The sequence below is a fragment of the Diadema antillarum genome, unplaced genomic scaffold, assembly GCF_040938485.1.
Source record: "Diadema antillarum isolate AM-2024a unplaced genomic scaffold, OU_Dant_1.0 scf00000024, whole genome shotgun sequence".
Lineage (NCBI taxonomy): Eukaryota > Metazoa > Echinodermata > Echinoidea > Diadematoida > Diadematidae > Diadema > Diadema antillarum.
In genome coordinates this window covers 2,000,307-2,023,363 of record NW_027270913.1, presented here as the reverse complement: position 1 = coordinate 2,023,363, position 23,057 = coordinate 2,000,307, and the positions used below count along the sequence as shown (strand labels likewise).

The 23,057-nt window shown below is 38.6% G+C and overlaps 1 protein-coding gene across 1 annotated transcript; it reads right to left on the bottom strand.

Moving 5' to 3' along the window:
* Positions 1–879: 879 nt before the first annotated feature.
* Positions 880–13,172, bottom strand: LOC139732997 (uncharacterized). Its single transcript, XM_071643838.1, has 4 exons — positions 12,903–13,172; positions 4,413–4,630; positions 3,759–3,893; positions 880–2,374 (listed from the first exon to the last, which is right to left on the bottom strand). Exons 1-4 carry the CDS (start codon positions 12,907–12,909, stop codon positions 2,144–2,146), a joined length of 591 nt encoding a protein of 196 aa, XP_071499939.1. The 5' UTR covers positions 12,910–13,172; the 3' UTR covers positions 880–2,143.
* Between the last annotated feature and the right edge of the window lie 9,885 nt (positions 13,173–23,057).

The window sequence follows — 23,057 nt, the reverse complement described above, 5'->3', positions numbered from 1 at the left end:
GTCCGTCTCCAAGTAGGCTAAATCAACTTATTTCAAATTAGTCATCATATCTGTAAAGGGGATTTTTGATGTTGCTTGTTTCTTTTCCTGCTCAAGCTGACTACGTGTTTTGGGGTTTTTTTTCACTCAGAAGTTTTCAACAGCATCATACACGCATTTAGTTAACTTATAGGGCCCGACATAAACAAAATACATGTATAGTCCATCTCAATCATCTACAATCAGCATGAAGACTTCAGACATTAATGTTTAGTGCATCTTTTAAGAGCAAATACATGTACATGTATTCCTTTCAACTGCAAAAACAACAAACCTTACTCAAGCAACCGATTTTTCATCATTTTTTTCCTTGATTTCTTGAGTATCTACAGAACGAATTTGAGAAGGGGCCAGGGCAAATCCATTTTATTCATAGGTGTGACACGTAAAGGTGCAATGTATAACATTCCATCCCGGTTAAAAACACGCGCACACGCAGAAACAAACACATTGTACTGTATATGTACAGAGAGAGAGAGAGAGAGAGAGGGGGGGGGGGGAGCTTAGTAAAAGACAATTTGCTGCAATTTGAACTCAAGTCCGTGAGTAAGGTAACACACACACACACACACACACGCACTGCTATTATGATCTATGATCATGTACTGAAATTGGCTCTTGAACAGAATGATGTGTCTACTATGGGTGTATACTTGTGTTTCCGTGATTTCAAAGTACATGTAAAGACTTAACTGCTGCTATACCAGATACATTGTATCTGCGCAGATCTTTGCAAAACGCATGTAAAGATAACTGTGAAGTCAGAAAAACATCATGTTGTAGGATTAACCGCTGACAACTTCCACCACAAAATAATTCTCGGTACAAGGACCAACATCATTTACAAAGGTGCACGAGAACGTGACGGGGAAACAACCCGACTTCGTGTGTGTATTTATTAAAGAAACTTGAACATAAACGAATACACTGTACTAGTATAACGAAGTCGCCACTATGTGACTATACACTTTGGTTATTGTCAGGAATAGCACTACTTACAATATCTCTTCAATTTAAAGGTTAGAAAACATTCGACACACACACACACACACACAAAAGCAAAACAAAAATAAGCCTCGAAACATTTCGGAAACTATGACATTGAATCCAAAACAATTACTCATATCACAGAAGTACACTGCTGTGCAAATCGCGACTACGACTAACAAAGGCTGTGATTACCAGCAAAATATCAGGCGAGTACTGACGTGATTATAAGTTATTTCTTACAACACACAATGTATGCATGACTACGCAAACAGAAATAAGTACCATGATCACAGATTACAGTATCTTTATAGTGTTTTTCGCACTCGAGAAAAGAATGCAGATAAATGCTTACACAATGGTCACAAACTTATAATAATTCATAGAAACTACTACACAAACATTAACACATGCAAAACTGAAGAGTATAACAACAACAACAACAAAATAAAAATCAAACTATTTTTATGCCTCGTTTCCTATCGAAAGAACTGCAGCACTAGAAGCATAACGACTGTACAGGCATGGCATACATTTGGTTGAGAGGGCGCTTCAGATTTTTATCCTTTTGTGAGATAATTATTCAAATTGGTTAAAAAGAAGGCTAGAATGACAAAAAAAGGGACTGAGACGGGTTGAGTCACTGAGGATTTGACTGGATATTTCAGCGATGAACAGGGAACGTATAGTGGAAGATTTAATCTTTTTTGAATTCTACTGTCTTTTTGAGAGGCTGGGGGAGGTGTGTCACGTGATCATTATTAGGGAAAAGGACCAAATCTTACAAACCTACCATCTCAGTATTGTTTTTGTTGTCTTTTGTTCACTGACCCTCATAGATCAGTAAGATTAACGAGAATACACAGAAAACGACCAAATTGTGTTTCTGTGGTCCTCCTCCGTTACACAAATAAACAAGCAAACAAAAAGAAATGTCAACTCCCAGTTGCTCCTCAAAAAAGAACCAAATAGAAAAGACACATTAATGTTATATAAAGTTAAGGTATTTCATATCATTACTGCATGGTCTTGGTCCTAGCCACGCTGATGAATAAATGCATCATCGAAAGGACGCAACTCATACGACCAGTCGAAAGAAAGTATTCATCGACTGAGCTCAATTATTATTGAAGCTGTTAAAGTCGTTCCAGGTATCAACCTGGTCGGAAATTTCACTCCCCGCGCTGGCCACGGCGCTGGCGATGACCACCACGTAGACGATGATGAGGATAATGCCAATCACCCAGCTCCCGATACCGATCCCCAGACCGATCATGGAGTATCGATGGGCTTCGTGGGAGGCACGCTGGGCGCCCGCAGCATCGCCCATGGCAGCGCGGTTTTTCACCTGCAGAAGGCAGCGAAAATATCCCAAATACATTAAATGTTATGTATGTTTTATCGAGAGAAATCCACATGTTCATATTCAAAACATTTCAACACCTGGAATTCAGCTTGCCAAAATTAGTTGTTGCCAAATCGGATAGGATCAGATCAGCTCGGGTGGGCAATGATCTTCTAATTGTCACAAACAACCTGATCGTCGAACATCAGGTATGCATTAAAAATTAATTATGGTAAGTAAAGCGATTTATCGCTGTGATCATCAACAGAACTGAAAACGAAAAGAAAAGACACAAAACAAAACAAATGGCATTATGTTAGTTCACGCGTCAACAAGAATAATATGGGTGGACTTAGAAATACAGACTACAATCTGAATTTCGGCCTTTGCTTATCAGAGCTTGGCTTTTTGGGGTATGATCATGTGTAGTGTCTTGCGTGTGACACTGTAAACAAAATCTTCCATAGACGTCTCCTCAATCGCCTCGGTTTCTATTTTTTGTTTATCCTGCGGGAAATTCGTTATGGAATCTTTAAGCAATTGTATTTTAGTGATTTTTTATTCCTGTTTTACTCGAGGCTATAGTCTTCTTTGGTCAAGTACCGACGCAACGTCGATACAAATCTAGGTGTTGGGACCCGATCTGTTGTTCAGAGGGATCACAGGCAAAATAAGCATTTACTTCATGATACACCGCTACAACAAGCACGGATACAATGAGCTTTTGTTAGAACGAGATTTTTATCCAGGAAAACTGTCATTGTGTCCTCTAACGTATTTACTTCGTCCGTTTGACAGTGTTTGAACCATCAGAGATTTCGTTAAAACGAGAGAATTCTTATCCGGTCCCGTCTGTTTCATTATAGCGGGATTTCGCTGTATAAAATGCATAATACAAGTGAATCTCGTTGTCCCGATATGTAGAAGATATTTTGACAGATATACTGTCATTCGATTCCTATTTTCAGTTAATGTATTTTTTTCAGGCTTTCCTTTTCGCCCTCGATCTGTGACCGTTTTGCTGTAAATTTGTTTGTTTTTTCCTTACAATGAAAAGGTATGCACAATGAACCGTGGAGTTTATCATCTCTTGGTTAGATTATTACCAGCACTGATTGATGATTAAAAATTCAAACTGATTGTGAATTCAATCTGATCTAGTGAATGGGTATATAGGTTCCTTCAAATCGCCTGTTCATTTCTCATGAGCATGGTTCGTTGCATTGTTTTACATTCTAAATTGTATCCCGCGCTAGAAGACACGGGAAGAGAGGGGAGACTCGTACAACAGACCATTAAACTGTAGTTTTAACCTCACAAGCAAATACTGAATGGCTATAGCCAATTGTCTGCGAGTTGATGGATCTTGGTGGTGAATTCTAATTACCTCACTGGACTTCACCAATCCCACAATGCCGAGCGGGAGGCAGCAGCAAATCGTCACGAATAGGGCCAGTCCGAAGTAGTCGCTGGGAGGGATGACAGTCGTGGTCACGTGGGTTATCATCTGTTGGCCCGGCGCCTTCGTGAGAAAGAACAGCCAATGGCACTTTAGACGTGGAATCTCTTTCTTTATAGCTTGCTTTCAAACTTGACTCACCTGGCAGGGGCCTTCTACTAAGTTTTGCGTTTTGAAGCCACTTTTTTTTTCTTGAATGTATTTATGGGAGTTTCTACAAAATAGTCCAAACTCAAATTTAATAGTTAAGCATCACATGTTATTTGTCAAAAATAGATCTGTTCCTCATAGAATAAACGACATACTCTGTTTACTGATTAGACTACATGAATAAATCTGTCTATTCTGCTCCATGTTACAACAATGCGGAATCTTTGAATACAATGCAAAACTTCAGATGAAGTCACAAGAGTCACAAGAGAAGGCGAGTTTACTTGCGCATTCAAAACATTACCATTATCATTATCATTCCTGGTATTCTTCTCCCTGTTTGGTGTTCAGTTTTACGAGTAATTTACTTGAACTTCTGTTATTCTAAATGATCAATTGGAACACGATAGGCTCCTTGTTCTACACCATTACCTGCACATAAACGTGAGGCTGGGGCTGAGGCTGCATGCCAAACGCCTGCGGCTGCCCGTAGCCAGCTGGGGGCTGTGGTGGGTAAGCAGCTGCTGGAGCCGGCTGTTCGTAGCCAGCTGGGGGCTGCTGACCCTCGTAAGTGGGTGGTGGAACCATTGAGGGCGGAGCTTCGCCAGGCACCTTCACTTCCGGCAGGGGCTCTTGAAAGCGTGTGTAGTCTGCAGACGTGTGGAAACGGGGAAGACACGATAACACCTTTTACCATGGCATTCTGTGTTTTGGGTCATATTGAGAACAATTCTGAAAGGACACAGGCCCTACTAAGCCAGCATGCGCATAAATTATTTCGGAAATTAGCTTTTCCCCTTAGTTTGCATTAGGCACTACACACTTTTCTGAGCGATTTAATGCATAATTAGTTTGCCCGACGTAACGATTCATGTAATTCATTTTGAAAATAAGAACGAATTGTGTAGACATGGTGACACACGAAAGGGCGCATCAATTAACATCTGGGGGAAACATCCATTTCCCTTGTTTTGCGTTGAAGGAAATAACATTTTTTTTCTTCCAATTATCACTGTCAGCTATAGGATTTAACGAACACTGTTTCTGTCTGGTGAACGTGCTGGCAGCAGTATTCAACAGGACAACGAGAAAAGTGATTTCATTACTTTACAAGCAACATGCCCATTCTGGCAAATAACCTTTATCTGTACACAATGTGGAACTATATACGAACTGCCTTTAAATATCAACAGAGCACTCACGATGAGCGACTGGGTTATATGAGGATTATTCAGAAACTTGAACTTCCCGCCCCCAATATGCGTACAACTTTTCACGACAACAGACTTTCATTATCATACAGTCATCATTGATTCAACATCCAATGATTCAACATCCAATGCTCTTGACCTGTACAACCTCTTTGTCAATTTGGTCTACTTATGCGTAATACTGCATTACTTTCCATTGGTCTACATTTCTTCTTCCACCCTTGCTTTTGCACATGTGCATACACTTCTATGCCCCCCCCCCCTTCTCTCTCTCTCTCTCGTTCGTTCTCATGAAAGTCAACATTGGAAACAATCGTATATCTGTGTTTGCATTTTTCCCACTAGGTTTGAGATGTGACGTCAGCAAAAGGAACAGACACTGTATTTCTCACGCAGTGGAACAGAAAGGAAGAGTAAATAGCGTAGAGATGGAAGTATAATCATAAACTGCACACAGTATTCAACATCGGCTGCATATATTGGGTCGGGTGTCAATTCACGTACGCTATTGGTGGAGATGAGAATTGGGCTTTAAAAAACTTTTTGCGAGATACCGAGAAACCACTTATGAAATAGTACAGAGCATACTATTCTAAGAAGAATTTAAACTTATTTTCTAAGAGGAATTCAAAGTTTATCTAACGGAAATCGGTTTTGAAATTGCCGATTCATCCAATAATAAAATGAAACAAAGCGATCGTAACAAAAGGTAGGTCCCATCTTTTATTAGGATTGCTCTCTTTTGGATATCTGAGTAATTTCCAAAGCAAGTTTCATCAAATAGAATGCTGAATTCTTCTTGGAATAACATGCCTTTTCACATTGTACTAGAGGTTTCTCATCATCTCACCAAAAAAACAAATAAATAAATAAATAAATAAATTATTTTTTTAGAAACCTGGAGTTAGGCCTCAACCAAAACTAGACTACCCCTTTAAAAGGCCCAAGGTTCAGGGATCGACGGGTGCAATATAAACCGTTATTTGTATTACCTGTAAACCTACGTATTGGCTTATACAGAATATGATGTCAGCGAATAATCTTCCTGCGGATGGCTGTGTAGCAATTTCCGATGAACTTTGGACACAACTGCTCTACAAAACATCATTTGTGTGGCAACTTTAGTACACAGAATAATTGTATGCCATTTTTGTTCAAAATATGTGTTCCATCCTATCGATAAAACTGCTACTGGATTTCGAGAAGGGAAATTATTCCCTTTATTTCATAAATATGACATTCTTTACCACGATACACTGTAAGTATATCAGCCTGCGCTGTTTTATTAATGTCCTGGCAGTTCTGGCAATTCTGGTAATTGTCATATTCCTTTATTCACCTGAACTGAAGCACAGCGCATTTACGTTGATCAATGCTTCATGAACGTCTACAGGTTGCACGTAGTCATTTAGACAATGGGATTAATGTGTCTCGGTGATCATGGGTATGATGTTAATTTTCCGACACAGATAGTTTCATATATTATGCATTGATTAAAAACTGTCTTAAGACTCAACCTGACCTCTTCTGATTGTAGATGCAAGATTTTTTCCACACACACACACACACACACACACACACAAGCATAAGAAAATGATTACCCTTACAGGAGGAAGTTACAGGTTTGCCGCAAACTTGCACTATTATGTACATCAGCGTGTAACCTTCCTTCCTGCGGAACAATTTCACAAAGGTTCATACAGTTCAACAGGAACGCTTGCTTTGTCGTGACCGTGTTGCGAAACTTTTCTTTTTTCCGGCCCCGATTTTGACATCATTATCCATGAAACTCACAATCATAGACCACACAGAACACATCAAAGTATATAGACATTAGATAATCAAAATGTTTAAGTACAAGCGTACGCCCTTTTGTTGCCTGATATTATGAAGGTACAAACCTGTAAACATTTACGACACAGTGTGTACTATAGTACACTACTCTGTATCGAAAATGTTTACAGGTTTGTACGTCAGGTTCAACTGTGTGCCTATAAACGTGACGTTGCACGGAATAGCATGACAATAATACCCTTTGAGACTTTCTTTCTTGTTTCATGCTGCGTACAGGTCAGAGTTCGCCAAAAAATCTTCTTCTTTTTTTTTTTTCATACAGACAATACGGAAATGCGTTTCTTAAAAATCCAGCACAATGTCCTCCATTTCCTATAGTGCTCTGTACAAGGCAAGGTAATCCCCATTATAACTGTATAGGCCCTATATTCCCTCCTTCACGACAAGTGATACATTTGTGCTGGGTGAAAAGACAAACATAAAACGACAACAACATAACAGCGACAAAATTCGAATCACGACATGGCGACGACTATAATCTTCATTCGTTTTCAGCCAAGAGGGAGAAGAAACCAGAATCCCTTCTTTGTAAATTGTATGTAAACCTAATGATCAGGCTTTCAATACAATACACAACCGAGCGCACTTTCTTAAATTAAAAAAAAAAACCCCAAAACAAAACTATGCAGCTGTTCGTTTTTCCTTTCCATGCTGATTGCAGCAAACATTGCATTGAGTGCGCAAAGAACAGGCCATGGGAAGACAAATCACTGAAAACTAAAGTACATGTACTTCAGAACCTGTAAAATACTATACCACACGTGGGAAGAAGCATTAGCTAATTACTTTATTAGAAAAATGGAACATTTCAGGCGTAAAACCAAGCACATGCACAAATACCCCCATGATTTATTTTTTTTTTTTTAAAAGGTGCACATTTCCGCGACTTGTCGCTGACGTATGTAAAGGGTAATATTATTCCCCAGCCTTCTGAAAGAGGCAAGTCAAGCTTTTCTTTATTATGCGAGAAAAGTGAAAATGTTGAACTTTCTTTATGTTTTTAAATATTTATATCGTTTTACACATGTGCCATCAGTATGATCACAGAATGTGGTAGTCTTCTCATTCAGCAGTGACTAAGCAGAAACTTCAGAAGTTCATAACTTTTTAACGGGTTGTCCAATTGTCCTCAAACCCTCACTGATGTGCTCTACTAATACTAGTATCGCTGCATTCACTCAATCCACATGTCTATGACGTTGGACTTGTCCTTTAATTTAGTCGACGGAGAGTACGAGTCCACGGATGTGGTGACGTCATAATCAGCACACGCTGCGCACGCTGCCCGTCCGCAGTCTGGGAGGACGTGAAGAACTTTGAGGACGCGTTCTCGATTCTGGCGGTGGACGTGCCAGAGAATATGGAGCATGCCCAGTACATGTATCATGAAATGACGTCATCACGTCGAAGTCCACGTTCTGCACGCGAAATTTAATGACGAAAGTGGACGATGACGAAGGATTTCCGACTTCTAAAATGTTTGTTGAAATCTGCCGACATATCATGCAAAGGCCTACAAAATAATTCTGGAACAGTTTGCTCTATTATGATGTATGAATGAAATTGTGGATTTTCTCCCTTTATCTTGTTTTTATTTGTCCGCACCCTGTGGGCTCTGCTGCAGAAATTTACAGTGCACAGTACAACAGTAAACAGGTAAAGTCAGCTGAAGGGAGTATCACAAGGCCAAATTGTCATGCACCTTACCTTGACTAATGCCTGCTCAAATTCACAAGAGCAATTAATTTTGCGAGTCTCACAGAATACAGCATTGAACATTATTTCTGATTATAATAGTCATTGCTATAAGGCTGCGTTCACATAGAAGTATTCGGTATTCGCTATTCGGGCACCGAGTACACCATCACCCGCACCGTCAACTCGCCATCCCATGCAGTGAGGATTTCTTCCTCCTACATCCCAGCAAATCTTATTAACAATTTTTAAACTGCATCAGAATGTCAGTCAACATGCTTATTTTTGCTAAAGGGCAAATCCAGACAAAAAGTGTAATTATTTCATAAACGAGAGACGGTATACGTTGCAAGAAAATCGAACAAGCTCGATTCCCACTTTGCTATACTATTCGCAGCTATTCGGTACTTTCGAATAGTGCCCTCCTATGTGAACCGGTGTGAGGAAATCCTATCGTTCGATTCAAGCTATTCGCGTGCCCTCGAAAAACGAGCCCGAATACCCGAATAGTATACTTCTATGTGAATGCAGCCTTAGCGTGTGAGCCCGTACATCTGGTGGGTGATCGGTGCCTAGACGAATCCGACTTCACGGAACTAATGTAACTTTATATAATTGGCGGCCATAACTGGGGGACTTCCAAAGAAGATACCAAAAAAAAAAAAAAAAAGCTAGGTGCGTCGGTATGACAGTGCATGAATTATCTTTTGTTAGGCATACCTCAAATCGAATTGGTCTATCGGTAGGCCCATACATATTGACATGCTTTGCTACATAGCCGACTTCAGTGGAGCCCCGTTTTAACCCACTCAGTAGGGGAACTTGGTGACCTGCGCATCAAGTCTATGAGCATTTCAGAATTAAGTATGACACAGGCGAGCCTTTCCATCCTTTCGGAACCAGAGTTTTGCTGACAACGTCAAGGCAATCTAATTACACCGAGCATGTTAAAACGGTCCCCGCAAAAAAAAAAAAAAAAAAAAAGGGTTAATTATGCCTTATGATCCAAAGGACCCGGGTTCTGCCTTATGATTCAAAGGATCCGGGTTCGATTCCCGATTCCATATACAATGTAGTGTGTAATCCTACCGTTTCTCTAGTGAGACTACAAACTCTGTTCCTCGGTAAGGACATTAAATGGAGGTCTCGGGTGTGAGAGAGTCACAACTCATGCACGCAAAAGATCCCATTTCATTTATTCATCGGCCGGTGAAGTGGTCCCGCCTAAGATTCAAATGGACCCCATGGAAGACCAGCTATTGCAGCTTAATATGGGTGATCCAAACATCTTCTCATATGAAAATGAACAAACAAACATAATCCTCGGATGCCTTTTGACCGATACAAGTTTCCTCGGGGTGTCAAAGGGTCACTGAACGGGCATAGCGACATGTATGCAGCTGAAGTCATTTGCATGACAATTTTATGATTGTCCTATTTCTAGGACAACCAGGATTCAGAGCGAAACTGCACTATAGAAGAAGCCAACTCAGGGTTCCAGCTTGCCCACGAAAATAGAGAAAGGTAATTTGTACTAACAAACATGGTTTTGAAGATTAACATCTGTGATAGGGTGATTACTCGCGTTTTACCGGGTAAATGGTGCTTGTTATAGCGCATTCGCCTGAAAGCAAGCCTGGTATTCGGCAGCATCAATAGAGAATGTTTGCTATAATGCGTTCAATTAATACAAGATATTAAAATGGATGCCTTCCCAAGTGTTGACAAACGGACCAGTCAGGTTCACTGGTCAACGTGCACAGTCAAAGTAGATTCATCCTTTGTTTAAACAATTCGATAAATTGCTATGTCTGATGGCAAGCTGTTCCATTTTGCCACTTTGAAAAGCTTCAAAGTGCCTATTATAACTGTGGCCAAACCAACAGAAAAAGAAAGGTGATTATTGTACGTTGACGCATGATGAGCTATTCGGTCATTAAACTCCAAACTGGCAAATTAAGGTGATACAGAATATGTCTGGCTGAAAGTCAAGGATGACAATGGGTGATTTCAAGTTGATGGTGGTAGCTAGGTGCTAGTGTCAGTGTTATCTCAGCCCTAGCATCGGCAATAAAACCGAACGTGAAATCAGTCGGTGTACGGAAGTTGACCTCAAAATCATGGCGTATTTCCTGTAGGCGGTGTTGGGCCCGGTGTTGAATGTAGTCTGCTAGACCGATCATCTTTGTCATTTCGAGTTCGGTGCTGGTGTTAGCGTTGCTGTGCGATACCCACATTCACTCACTGCATACTACAAGTACACGTGTAGATGCACGTTGTCCGTGCAATGTCTATGCTAGCAGCTGATGCAATTATTGTCGCCTACAATCCAGCAACCACTTATCGTACACGAACACTCTAGACATGACTACTTACCTATTGATATCTGAGCCTGGGTGCAAAATAAAGATCGCTGTATTTTGGAGAAGAGATGAAATTTACGGCATTTCAATCCGTCTTCTTAATTATGTGTCTAAAACCAAGTGGTCATGAATGCGTCTTTTTAATAATATTTGACTTTTATCTGGCATCCCATTTTTCTTCGTGGTTTGATGCCAACATCGCACCTCAGTATTGGGGATTGATAATCGTGATCGGTATTGGGTAATCTGACCGTCGGAGTTGGAGCTCTGTTGTTTGGGAGATACAAATACATTTTTCTACTCTCAAACGCTCTTTGGGGAGATAGCACTAGCACTAGCACTAGCATTAACACCAGCACCGAACTTGAAATCACCCAACGTCTACACCTTGGAAGGGTGACTGAAAATGTTCGCAACCAGAGCAAAATTTTGAAATCAAATCTTCTCGGGAAACTATATAATACGAAACTTCCGTATGAAAGTGATCTAAAAAAGAGGGAATGTGAAACAGAATAAGATTCTTCTTCTTCTTCTTCTTCTGGTCAAATATATCAACACAGGGCCATTTAATACATTGGATGACTTATAGGGGAAGTGCTCACAAGAAAGAGTTCCGTTCTACCCAAGATAGCGACATTTTAATGGGGATCGAGTTTAAAATGTAGAGTGATATTTTAGGAAGAACATGTCAGTGTATATAAGAAATACATGTAGGCCTATAATAACTATAAGAGAAATACATGTACAACAATATCAAAACCCTCTCCGATTCAAGTATCCAGCGCCGCACCCATTTTTTCTTTGTTAATACAGATAGCCATTTTGTAGTCCTGAAACAAAATAATTAAAGGTAAAACCAAGTCTCTGTGTGTTTGTGATATATCTCCCAACCAAGGCAAGGTCCAGAAGCTAGAAGAAGGTAAAAGGGGAATTCCAGACGATTTTCATAATTTCACATCATGTAGTACATAAATCAACAACACCTTGTACAGATTTGTGGAATTTATTGTGGTTCTTGAGCAGAGAAACAATACTTTGAAAAACCTTTTTAACAAATTACACTGAACAAGGATGATGACATAGGAGGCTCACATATTTCAGAAATGTAGCTGTGTAATTCCATTACAATGCCACTTGCTTGCGAGTTCACCTGTATATAAATCTATGCATGCCTTCTTCTTTTGTGCTGCTTCCTTGAGCCCAAACTCATGCATGCATTCTAATGGTGACTCTGCCATGTCATCATCCTTGTTCATTGCACTTTGCTATAGGTTTAAAAAATATCCCTATTCTTCATCCCAATTTTCGTAAATTCTAAAACCTTGTCCTCAGTATATAACTAATTTATGGCTTTTCATATGTAAAAATCTGAAAATCATGCGGAGGTCTCCTTTAACCAAAAGGAGACTCCTTATCTATCGCAGAAATATGCATCTTGTTAGAAATGTCAGAATTCACGAGGTGTACAATCGTTATTGGTATGTCCAGGAAGGTGGGAATTTTTCCCCTTTTGTCCTAAATTCCCACCTCCATAGTATGTCGGTATCCGTTTCTATATCAGCTGCTCTGTGCAGGCTATGCAGGGAGATAGTAGAGGTTCCTTTCCATGCACCTCCTGGCACTTTGTATTTAAGTACTGTGCTATACCCACAGCACAGAAGAGAAACTCTGCGCGTTGCATTTTTTCGGTATTTTTGTCTGGCAAATCTGCTGATGATCAATGATTGCCTCGGTCTACATATACCGACACACTACAAACATGGGAAAACGCATGCAGCAGCAATAATCTTCAAACTTACCTGTCATTTTGGGTGCTGTATTGTACGTCAGTAGAAGTGTAGGAGTTTCAGACGTGCAAACGTCAACTGAGAGGCTGAGAGAGAGAGAGAGAGAGAGCTGTGGTCGATTGGAACGACTGTTTAAAGTCTGCACCTTGCACTCTATCTCCACACACTGGGCTTGTAGGCAAAATTCACTGACGTGAACGAGCTGAAGGTCGAACCCGGGTATACTGTAGTGTGGGTGGTAGTGGGAGCAATCAGATGGAAACAAACGAACACGATGCAGCCTTTCATCCAAACGAAAATGGCGAATGTTGGTGTGTGTGTAAACAATACAATTTCAGCAGATCGATGAATTATTCTAACAGCTTACGCGCGCGAACGGGTTTGTGGAGCTTGCGCTATCCATATTAGTACCAGCATCAACTTGTGCGCAAGAATCTTGCGCCGTGCTCTATGCTGAGATAGAAAACAGCGGAAACGGATTCGGATGAAGCCCAACATGCCCGTGACGTCAGTTGACTTTGCATGCGACGCGAGAAGATGTGTAAGCATGGTGCAAGCAGGGAGGTGAAGAGAGGTCACCTCCCTGGTGCAAGCAACGACATGCAGGGAAAGGATTGAGAAGATATGACGTCACGTTCCCTATTTGAAGCCGACCACTTTCTCTATGCAGTCCTCACCGCCATCACAGTATGGAGCTCCAACTCTCATAAACCTCTCTTTAAAAAATCGAGTGAAAATTTTCACTCTTGAAGGAGTGAAAACAAAAAAGAGTGAATTTAGAGTGAAATTGGAGTGAATTTCGAGTGAAAATGTTCATTTTCACTCGTTTTAGAGTGACGTCAGGGATCACTCCAAAATCTTCGAGTGATCAACCTGACGTCACTCCAAAATGTGTGAAAATGATCATTTTCACTCGAAATTCACTCCAATTTCACTCTAAATTCACTCTTTTTTGTATTCACTCCTTCAAGAGTGAAAATTTTCACTCGATTTTTTTTTTTAGAGAGCTAAGACAATGATATACAGTGTAGTAAAAAATCATCCAACTTTGGAGGGCAGCTATATCACGATTGTCAGCTATGGAGAGCACAGTATTGGTCCTGAGGAAAGGGAAACTCTTCCTCTTTCCACTGATGTCTAATTATGTTGACAACTGTCATGCATGAATGAGCACATTAAAGGGCAAGTTCACCTTCATGGACATGAGTAAATTCAGCAATATTAGGAGAACACAACATTGAGAGTTTGAGGAAGATCGGACATTCCGTTCAAAAGTTATGAATTTTTGAAGTTTCTGCTCACTCAAGGCTGGATGAGAAGACTACTACAGCTTGTGATGTCACATGAGTACAACGATATAAAGAAAGAATAAAGAAAATTCAACATATTTTCACTTTTCTCGCATAACAAAAGAACATTTGACTTCTCTCTTTCAGAAGGTAGGGGGAATAATATTACCCTGAACATATGTCAGTTACAAGTCAAAGAAATTTGCACTTTATTCAAAAAGTATATTTTTTGTGAAATTCTCTTTTTATTTTCTTTTAAATGGTTGTACGCATATGACATCATACACTGTAGTAGTCTTCTCATCCAGGAGTGACTACGCAGATACTTTAAAAATTGAACAGATTGTCCGATTTTCCCCCAACTTCCACTGATGTGTTCTATTAATATTGCTACATTCACTCAATCCACATGTAGATGAAGGTGGACTTGTCCTTTAACTGTAAAAACAACAATGGCAAACTGTACTTTTTGCAAGTTTGAGTGTTATCGTGAAGGAACAGTAAATATCTGACTTAATGGATGAGATCTGTCAATGAAAGTGGCCAAATTAAAAAGGATTAAGGATATCAAAAAGAACCACAAAAAACTATACGTCACCTTGTGTTTCTGCAACCAATTGATTTGATGTACATGTATGCATTTAAGTACAGTTACATAATATTATGTAAGTTATACAGTAAGTTATTGCCTGTATTCTTAGTATAGCTAACCATTGACAATTGGCAATTGTATTTCTTGCCATATACTTCTTAGTCCATAGCCCCTTTTCTGAATGCTTTTTGATTCAAATGAATTTATTGGAAATTTCTGCATTAAATATGTTTCACAAGTGAAATACAGTCATTTTTTCCCGACACAATAAAACATACAGTGTGTACATCCGAACATGATTGAAATTTAGGTATAAAGATTGAAGAAAAGAATAAGAAAACAGACGATTGGGAACTATTCGGGATAACTAGTGATCTGACTGAATTACGGCGCATGTATTGGGAGTGTAAATGCAGAAGACTGTCGTCAAATAAGCATATGGCTTGAAGATAGGACAGCCTTAAAAGAGAGAAAAAAACAGGCAAAACATTCATCATGTAAACTATAATTATCGCAAACAAAAGAAAAGAAGAGAGAGAGAGAGAGAGCGAGAAAAAAAAATAGTGTAATTCTGGCATCACATTGCGATATGCAGCCAGAATTGAATAGATACAACGTAGTAGAGAGTAATAAGGAGAGTGAGTTGAGTGCTGGTGCAAGTTTTCGTCTTTGAGTCGTTCATGATAGTGATAAGGTATAAATTCAGTGATAAACGCATAATTAGACGTGAATAGACATAAATCCATATTATGTATTTGAGAGCTTGAAAAAAGAGTCAGAACTGAATGTAATCTGCTTTTTGAACAGCCTTTTGGCTAAGATCATGCGTAGTATCTGTTCTTTTCACCAATCTTACAGTCGGTGATCAATTCCTTCGATCATTTTCGAGGCTATAAATGTGACTCAGTTTTGAACTGTGAAAGCATACCAGTTCTATGTATAGAGACACACACACGTAAAACAAACACGAAACTAATTTCATATGGTTTGGTACATTTCCCAAAGTGGATTGCCGATACAAAGTTACAGTAAAAATGTGCCGTCAGTGACTTCTAAGTTACACGTCATTCTAGGACTTGGGCTAAGCACATCATTATACATTGTAATATATATATCTATTATTCTTTTCTCCTCCAATAAGCAGGATAACATAAAGGTCTATAAAAGAGAACATACTTCAAGCCAATCGGGATATAAGTTAATATATGTATTGTCTGTGGTCAAAGACAAAGGGTGACAAAAAGAGGGTTCGTATTGCACTTATACCTAATCATAGTGGGTGGCCAGAAATGCATAACTTGTATTCTACTCTGTTTGGCTGACTTTCAATATAAACTATCGTATAAGGGAAATACTTTTGACCAATCACCATCCCATGTGGGCTTCCTGTTAAAAAGCTACAAAATTGCTTTATGGAAATGTGGCACTGACTATCCGAGTCATCGCGATCATTGGTAGTTGACCCAATTGACAGCTGCTTCCATCTCTGGGGAACTAACTTAAAGAGGAAATCCACTCCCAAAATATATAAACCTTGAAAGAAAGATTAAAAAAAAAATGTTCCCTATACAGAGCGATACAAAAATGATAAAAATCGGATAAGAAATAAGGAAGATATGACATTTTGAAATATCACATTTTTTTTTTTCGGATAACATTTCTTGACCAGTCCTTATGAATATTCAAATCAACCAGTTGACGATGCCATGCTCTCACAATTTCTTATTCATTTCATATACAGAAAATACAGAAAAATACAAAAATCTTATATTCCAGCTGTGTAAACTTGACATGAAACTTGTCTTAAAGCCACCCAGAATTAAAAAGAACAAAATAATGCTAATTCTGATAAATCTTGGAATGGAAACATGCTTTTACTTGTATTAGCTGAAAATAAATCCCCCCCCCCCCCGAATTTCATAAATAACAAACATGGAAATTGTGAGGGTATGACAGCATCAAATCGCTCATGTGAATATTCATAAGGACTGGTCAAAAAATGTTTTTCGAAAAAAAAATGTGAAATTTCAAAATGTCATATCTTTCTTATTTCCTATCCGATTTTTGACATTTCTGTATCATTCTGTAAAGAATATTTTCTTTTTCTTCAGAAACCTATTTTTTTTTGGGGGGGGGGGGTAGATTTCTTCCCTAATGCGACTCGGCAGGGTGATAAAATCATCATATCGTACACCTCCTGTCAAATGGGGAACTGAGGCCTGAGCTCTTTACAGACAATTGATGTGAAATGATGCTTGCTTAGCACTTACAAGTATACAGTGTATACTGGGGTAAACCAGAACAACAGAGTTTCATGTGAGACATGCTTTCATGGTCACTATATGATACAAGGAGTTGTTTTTTTAAGTGTCCTGCTTGAATATACAAATTGTATTGATAGGAGTGTATCTTTGGAGGTCGAAGAGCTTATGAAGTGTTTATAGAGCACGTTGAGCAGTGTGTACTTAATGTTCTGATTTCATGTTTGGTCGAATAATTGAAAGGATTATGCCATATTAATGTTATCGTTTAAATATACTGATAACGTGAACATTAGGTACATCTTATTTGTTGTTTAATGATATATCTTGGCTTCCAACAGCGACACTAGATCATGCTGTTTGTCAGTTAGTCCTTTGAATTGACGCTATTGTGTGGTTAGCGTGTTTGGTGTTCACGGTGTTGGTTGTCTTGTCTCTTTTTAAAGGGGAAATCCAGTCCAAATATAAGTTAGTTTGATAAGAAAGAGTAAAATGTAACGAGTTCAAAACCGGTGAAATTTTGAAATTGGATGAAAATACGGAAGTAATGACATTTTGAAGTTTTTGCTGATTATATGAAAAACAGTTCTTGAACGGGCAATGCTGATATGAATATGCAAATGGAAAAGTGAGCGTGTCATCCCCTCACAACTTGCAATGTTTAGTTCGTAGATAAAAATTTTGAGATTTGTGGTTTTTTCATTCAAGCGCAATATGCCCGAAGGTTAAATCCTGGTATATCTCAATGATCACTATTCTGAAGTTATTCAACCAGGAGTAACATCATGTTTCAGACTTCAATGATAGAAACATTGAATTTTGGTCATTTTTTTGGTGCACGATCAATGAAAAGTTGTGAGGTTATGACATGATTAGCTCACTCATTTTGCATATTCATTTCCACTGTACAAAAACTGTCATAAATGTCATAACTTCCTTATTTTTCATCATATTTCAGTCAATTTTTTTAATCTTTGAACTCGTAAGATTTACCAGTCAGACTATTAACTTATATTTGGACAGGAAGAACACAGGAACATTATGGACATGGTATATCATGTCCATATTTATGATCCAGTATTCTTCAAATATCACATTATTCAGAAGTAAGAGATTCTCATTACAGTGATATTATTATTATTGTAATGGGATCCCCTAACTTCGGAATAATGTAAAACTGAAATAAACATACTAGCTTGTATAAAACAGCCTACTAACAGAAGGGTGTATGTGAGTGTGTGTGTGTGTGTGTGTGTGTGTGTGTGTGTGTGTGTGTGTTTGCGTGTGGATGGAATGAGGGGATCGCATAAATGAGCTTGTATAGAAGTTAAAGCACCCAACGCTCGTCCCCTGTTCTCCCCCTTCTTCCAAATTATTATCTTCTCAACCCACGTGAAAAAAAAAAAATGATCACCTGAAAATAAATGAAAACGAACGCCCCAGACCTGCACATCGTGGTTATGATGTGAATTTGAATGCACACTTCCGTATTAAGAAATATATAGTGCTCGCATTTGGAAACTGAATACAAATACGAGTTATTTTGGCTTTAAAGAAAGGAAACAAAAGCTTCTACAAATAATTTTGATCGATTGGATTCTTAATTTGAAAGCCCGGATATTATCACAGTGCATGTGAATTTGAATACACGTTCGTAAATTGGAGTGGAAAAGGCTCTGGAAAATAGAGGTTCCCTTGCTTACAATATTTTCAGATTTTGATAATCTTGTTTCCCTGCCCGTGGGGGAAGTTCCCTTGGTCAGATATCCATTCTCTGACCGTTCAAACCGGATCTTCACGCTCCTGAAAACATCAGTTCTATACCGGAAGTCCTCAGGAAATACCAGGCATTGCGGCAAAAAAAAAAGTACAGCAATCGAATGATAAAATACGGTGAACATGCCAACTTTCGCTTATCAGCTTTTCGCGTTTGCATGTACATATTGCATGCATGTATGACACTTCAGCGTATTAATTTATATTACCGGACAATTAGACATAAACACCTCAACCGAAACTAGGAGAAAGGTTAAAGCAAAAGGGAAAAAAGTGTTTCCTTCTTATGTGTGTTTGAATACGTGAGTACATAATTTACTCTCAGTGTATCGCATTAGTTGATAATTAAACGGGGAATTCATCTCCGGCTCACATATAAAAGACAATGAAGTTACTACCTAAGAGTAATGAACGAGTAACGTGAGTTTTCCAGGGACACACCAGATATATATGCACAAATGACAAACACATTTATAACACATGAATAATCAATTCTTTCAAACTTGATTTAATTCAGATTTTATTTTCAATATAATAAATTCTTTCAAAGACAATCATTACAAGAATGCAATGTTATACAAAACTGTATGGATTTAAACTGTTGATAGAACAAAATCATTGTATCATCGTAAAAGAGAGGCCCACGTATCAGACAGCTTGTAGAGATGTGGACCACTCAGTTTTAGTATGTTATATGAAGAGAAATGCACGGTATTATGGTATGCATGGGAAGAGATAGAAGCACTCAAACACAGATAATACTGACACACGCACACAGACAAACAAACAAACAGACAATATAAGTCCAATAGTGTACATGGGGGTACACCTGTAAATAATTATGGTCTAGTTTACAATCATGTATCGTATTAAGAGGTGTGAGTGAGCTTCGTTCATGAGAGTGCATAGTATATGCACAACATGTCTTTTAATTTTCTTCAAAAAAAAAAAAAAAAGAGAGAGAAGCCAGAACTAAAGGCATTCTACATATGTACATAGAACAAAATAGATAGACAAAGGGATTCAGTGGTAGTTTCTTCCTTCCGCTGTTAGGATCTATGGACTCTTCCCACTACTGCTTTCATTAGATAGAAGTGCCGTCTAGTTACTGGAAGTTGCAGGTCAACTGCTTCCCTAATCGTGTGTGCATTATTTTTTTTAACGCCTGACTCTTCACAGCTCGTTCACATATCCCTGTGCAGCGGATAATTAAACCAGTAATTTTCCTCAAGGTCAACGTCAAGGTATTCCTCCTTTTGAGTAGTAGCAGACACCATATCACATTTGATTGTACCATGAGATTATGCATGTTGTTGTCATTGTGGGTTGTTGTTGGTTGTTTTTTTTTTTAGAATACCTGCTTCATATTTTTTTTTTTTTTCGTATTAGTGATAATGGTCGTATGGTGTCTATGTTCACAGTCTGCATGATGAAGCCAGCTTCACCGGTAATACGCACATTAATTCATTATTTTCTCTCTTTATATTTGAGTATCTCACTTCATCCATTTGAATAAAATCTGAACAATTCGCTGGCACTGATGCTGTAAACTTAAGTGGTCAACAACAGTGAGAGCAGAAAATGGAATATTATACCAGGGATGACCTTCAAAAGCAAGTCGACACTTAGAACAAGAAGTACATGTAGCTTATGATGGAAAAATACAAGGCTTCCACGATTCAACGATCACTATATTAACATGTCAGTCCAGATTTGCTTATTTCCAGATTATTTTTTAAACTATTTATTTCCACTCTCTGCGTTTCACTCTTGGAGCGTCTTTTGTGCTGTGGGTGGAGGGGGGGGGGGGGCGTTTTCTGCCGGTTTCCGGTATCACAAGTGGCTGTACAATTATATGGGTCTAGTGGTACATTCAAACGATGAGTTCGTCTGCAGAGAGCAACTATAGACAGAGCTCTTCTTGGATCAATGCCGATGCTCCACTTCCCTAGTTAATTTCAATGCTGTTTATTCGTTCTAAAATGTGTAAAAACTGGCTTGAACACCACGAAGAGTCTTTTACGTAATAATCTTTTGAGCTTTGCTACCCCGGCTCCAAGAGCGAAACGTTTGCGATTCAAACGTGAATTTTGTTTATTGTAACATTACTATTGTGTGCTCAAATGGGGACACGTGTCATCGTAATATTACGTAACAAAGCATTGTTGTTTGATAGCTAACAAGTTGTTTGGCCAGCTCCCTGGTTTTTAGCTGTTTTATTATTCTTTTGCTACTCCGAACACACGGTCGTCGACACGAAACATTTTTCATCTTTGTCATATCACGTGTAACAGGCCAGTTTTCGTTTGGGGCTTTATGTACGTAACATCCTGGATTCGATAGAAAAGCTCAAATCAATGACTCTCGCCATTTACAAATCTATTCGAAAAGTGAGAGTCAACGTGCCCAACATATTTCATACGGTATATATTTTGGCAACGAAGTCTTACGTAAAACACATCATTGTTATTCATTTATGGTTGGCTGGTCGTTGCCTTACTATTCAAAGCTGCTCAGTTCAATCTTTTGCACATGGGGCTGCAAAGTTTCACCTTTTCAGAGGGTGCTCACCTCTTATGAGGTGTTCGACTGGTATTTATCCCTAGGTTAATTTTAATATACCAAGTCGCGTCTCAGTTAGCTGTATCTTAGTTTGTCTCTTTGCTCTTGTTTTCCATGAGGGAAATTACAAAGCAGAGATTGTTGTACTTTCCGAAACGTATGAAATGACTATGGGCTACTGCCGCCCCCCCCCCCTTGGGATTTCTGTGACGTAGGAGACCGGAGGTGTCTAGTGATTATTGATTCCGAGATAATTATATATGCATATACATGTAAATGTTTGATATGTTTGAAGAATAATTCAGTGATATGGATGATTTCTTTTCCTGCCAAGCAAATGTATATCGGTAAATAGCTGATTGTTTACATTTTTTTCTTGTCAGTGGGAGCTCTGTCCACTTCCACTCTCCACTGCCTAGTACGTGTAGCACACGTCCTTGCTTGTTAAATAAGTTCATGTTAGGCATTGTACACGAGGCCATGGCCTTGTGTACCATCCGCAACGATGTTGATTCTGTGTCATCTGTGTTCGTGTTCATGTTCGTTTCCCTGTTCTGTGTGTGTTTCATGTTTCTCTGTACGAATTTCGGTTTCCTTTCTTCTTTTAGGTCTGCATACCCCCACGTAGCTACTGAGCTAGGACCAGACGGGAAGCCAGCTATTAATTCCCGAATGTTTTATATTTTAACCCATGGCTAACGCAACAAATTTGCTTTTAATTCTTTGAATAGTGATGAATTCTATAACACAGTAAGGCACTCTGAATCTGATCATGTAAATATTATTTCCAGTGTATATGAAGATTACATATCCGATAAATACAATACCTCAACACAAGAATTTGAATATAACTTTGACTCAAATGATCCAGTCCAGAGTCCATCGTGTGTTTATTTGACCGAAAATCAGTATAAAAATCGGATCATGAATACAGTTGGTGAAAAATTTTTGTTAGCTCACTTTAACATACGCAGTATTAACAAAAATTTTGATAAGTTGCGCTTACTCTTAGAAAACCCAGATCATAAATCTTGCTCCATCATAGGGTTAACAGAAACATGGCTGAACTCTAATATCAGTCATTTATTTTCTTTACCCGGATTCGAATTTGTATTTAGAAATAGAAGCGAGAGAGTTGGTGGTGGAGTTGGTTTATACATCTCAAAAAAATTTAAATATATTATACATGAGGAGATTAGTGTTATGAGCGATGTACTTGAATCCCTTTTTATTGAATTGATAAATCCACATGGAAAAAACATTATGATTGGCGTAATTTACAGGCCCCCTCGTTCGAATTTAAATGATTTTTTGACTGTTTTGCAGGATTTAGTACAAAATCCCATGATACTTAATAAAGATACATTTTTGATGGGCGATTTTAATATCGACCTCATGAAATGTAACTCCCAAAACAGTTCAAAAGAATTTATAGAAACATTAATGTCTGCTTCGTTTTTACCATTAATCTCCAAGCCTACCCGTGTCGCCAGCCAATCGGCTACCCTCATAGACAACATTTTTTGTAATGTTTTTCCACTTCCTGAGTCTGGTATCGTCCTCTCAGACATCACTGACCATTTTCCTATATTTACTCATGTACCAATTAAACTGATTAAACAAAATAATTATTATAAGCGTCGTAAGATTACTGCAGATAATCTAGTCTTCAAAACAGTTTAAAAGA

Excerpts from the sequence above, each read along its gene's own strand:
- LOC139732997 (XM_071643838.1), bottom strand. Across the intron at positions 3,894-4,412 it reads AGCCTCACGTTTATGTGCAG|GCGCCGGGCCAACAGATGAT; the intron begins GTAATGGTGTAG and ends TTTCTCACGAAG. Across the intron at positions 2,375-3,758 it reads GATTGGTGAAGTCCAGTGAG|GTGAAAAACCGCGCTGCCAT; the intron begins GTAATTAGAATT and ends TGCCTTCTGCAG.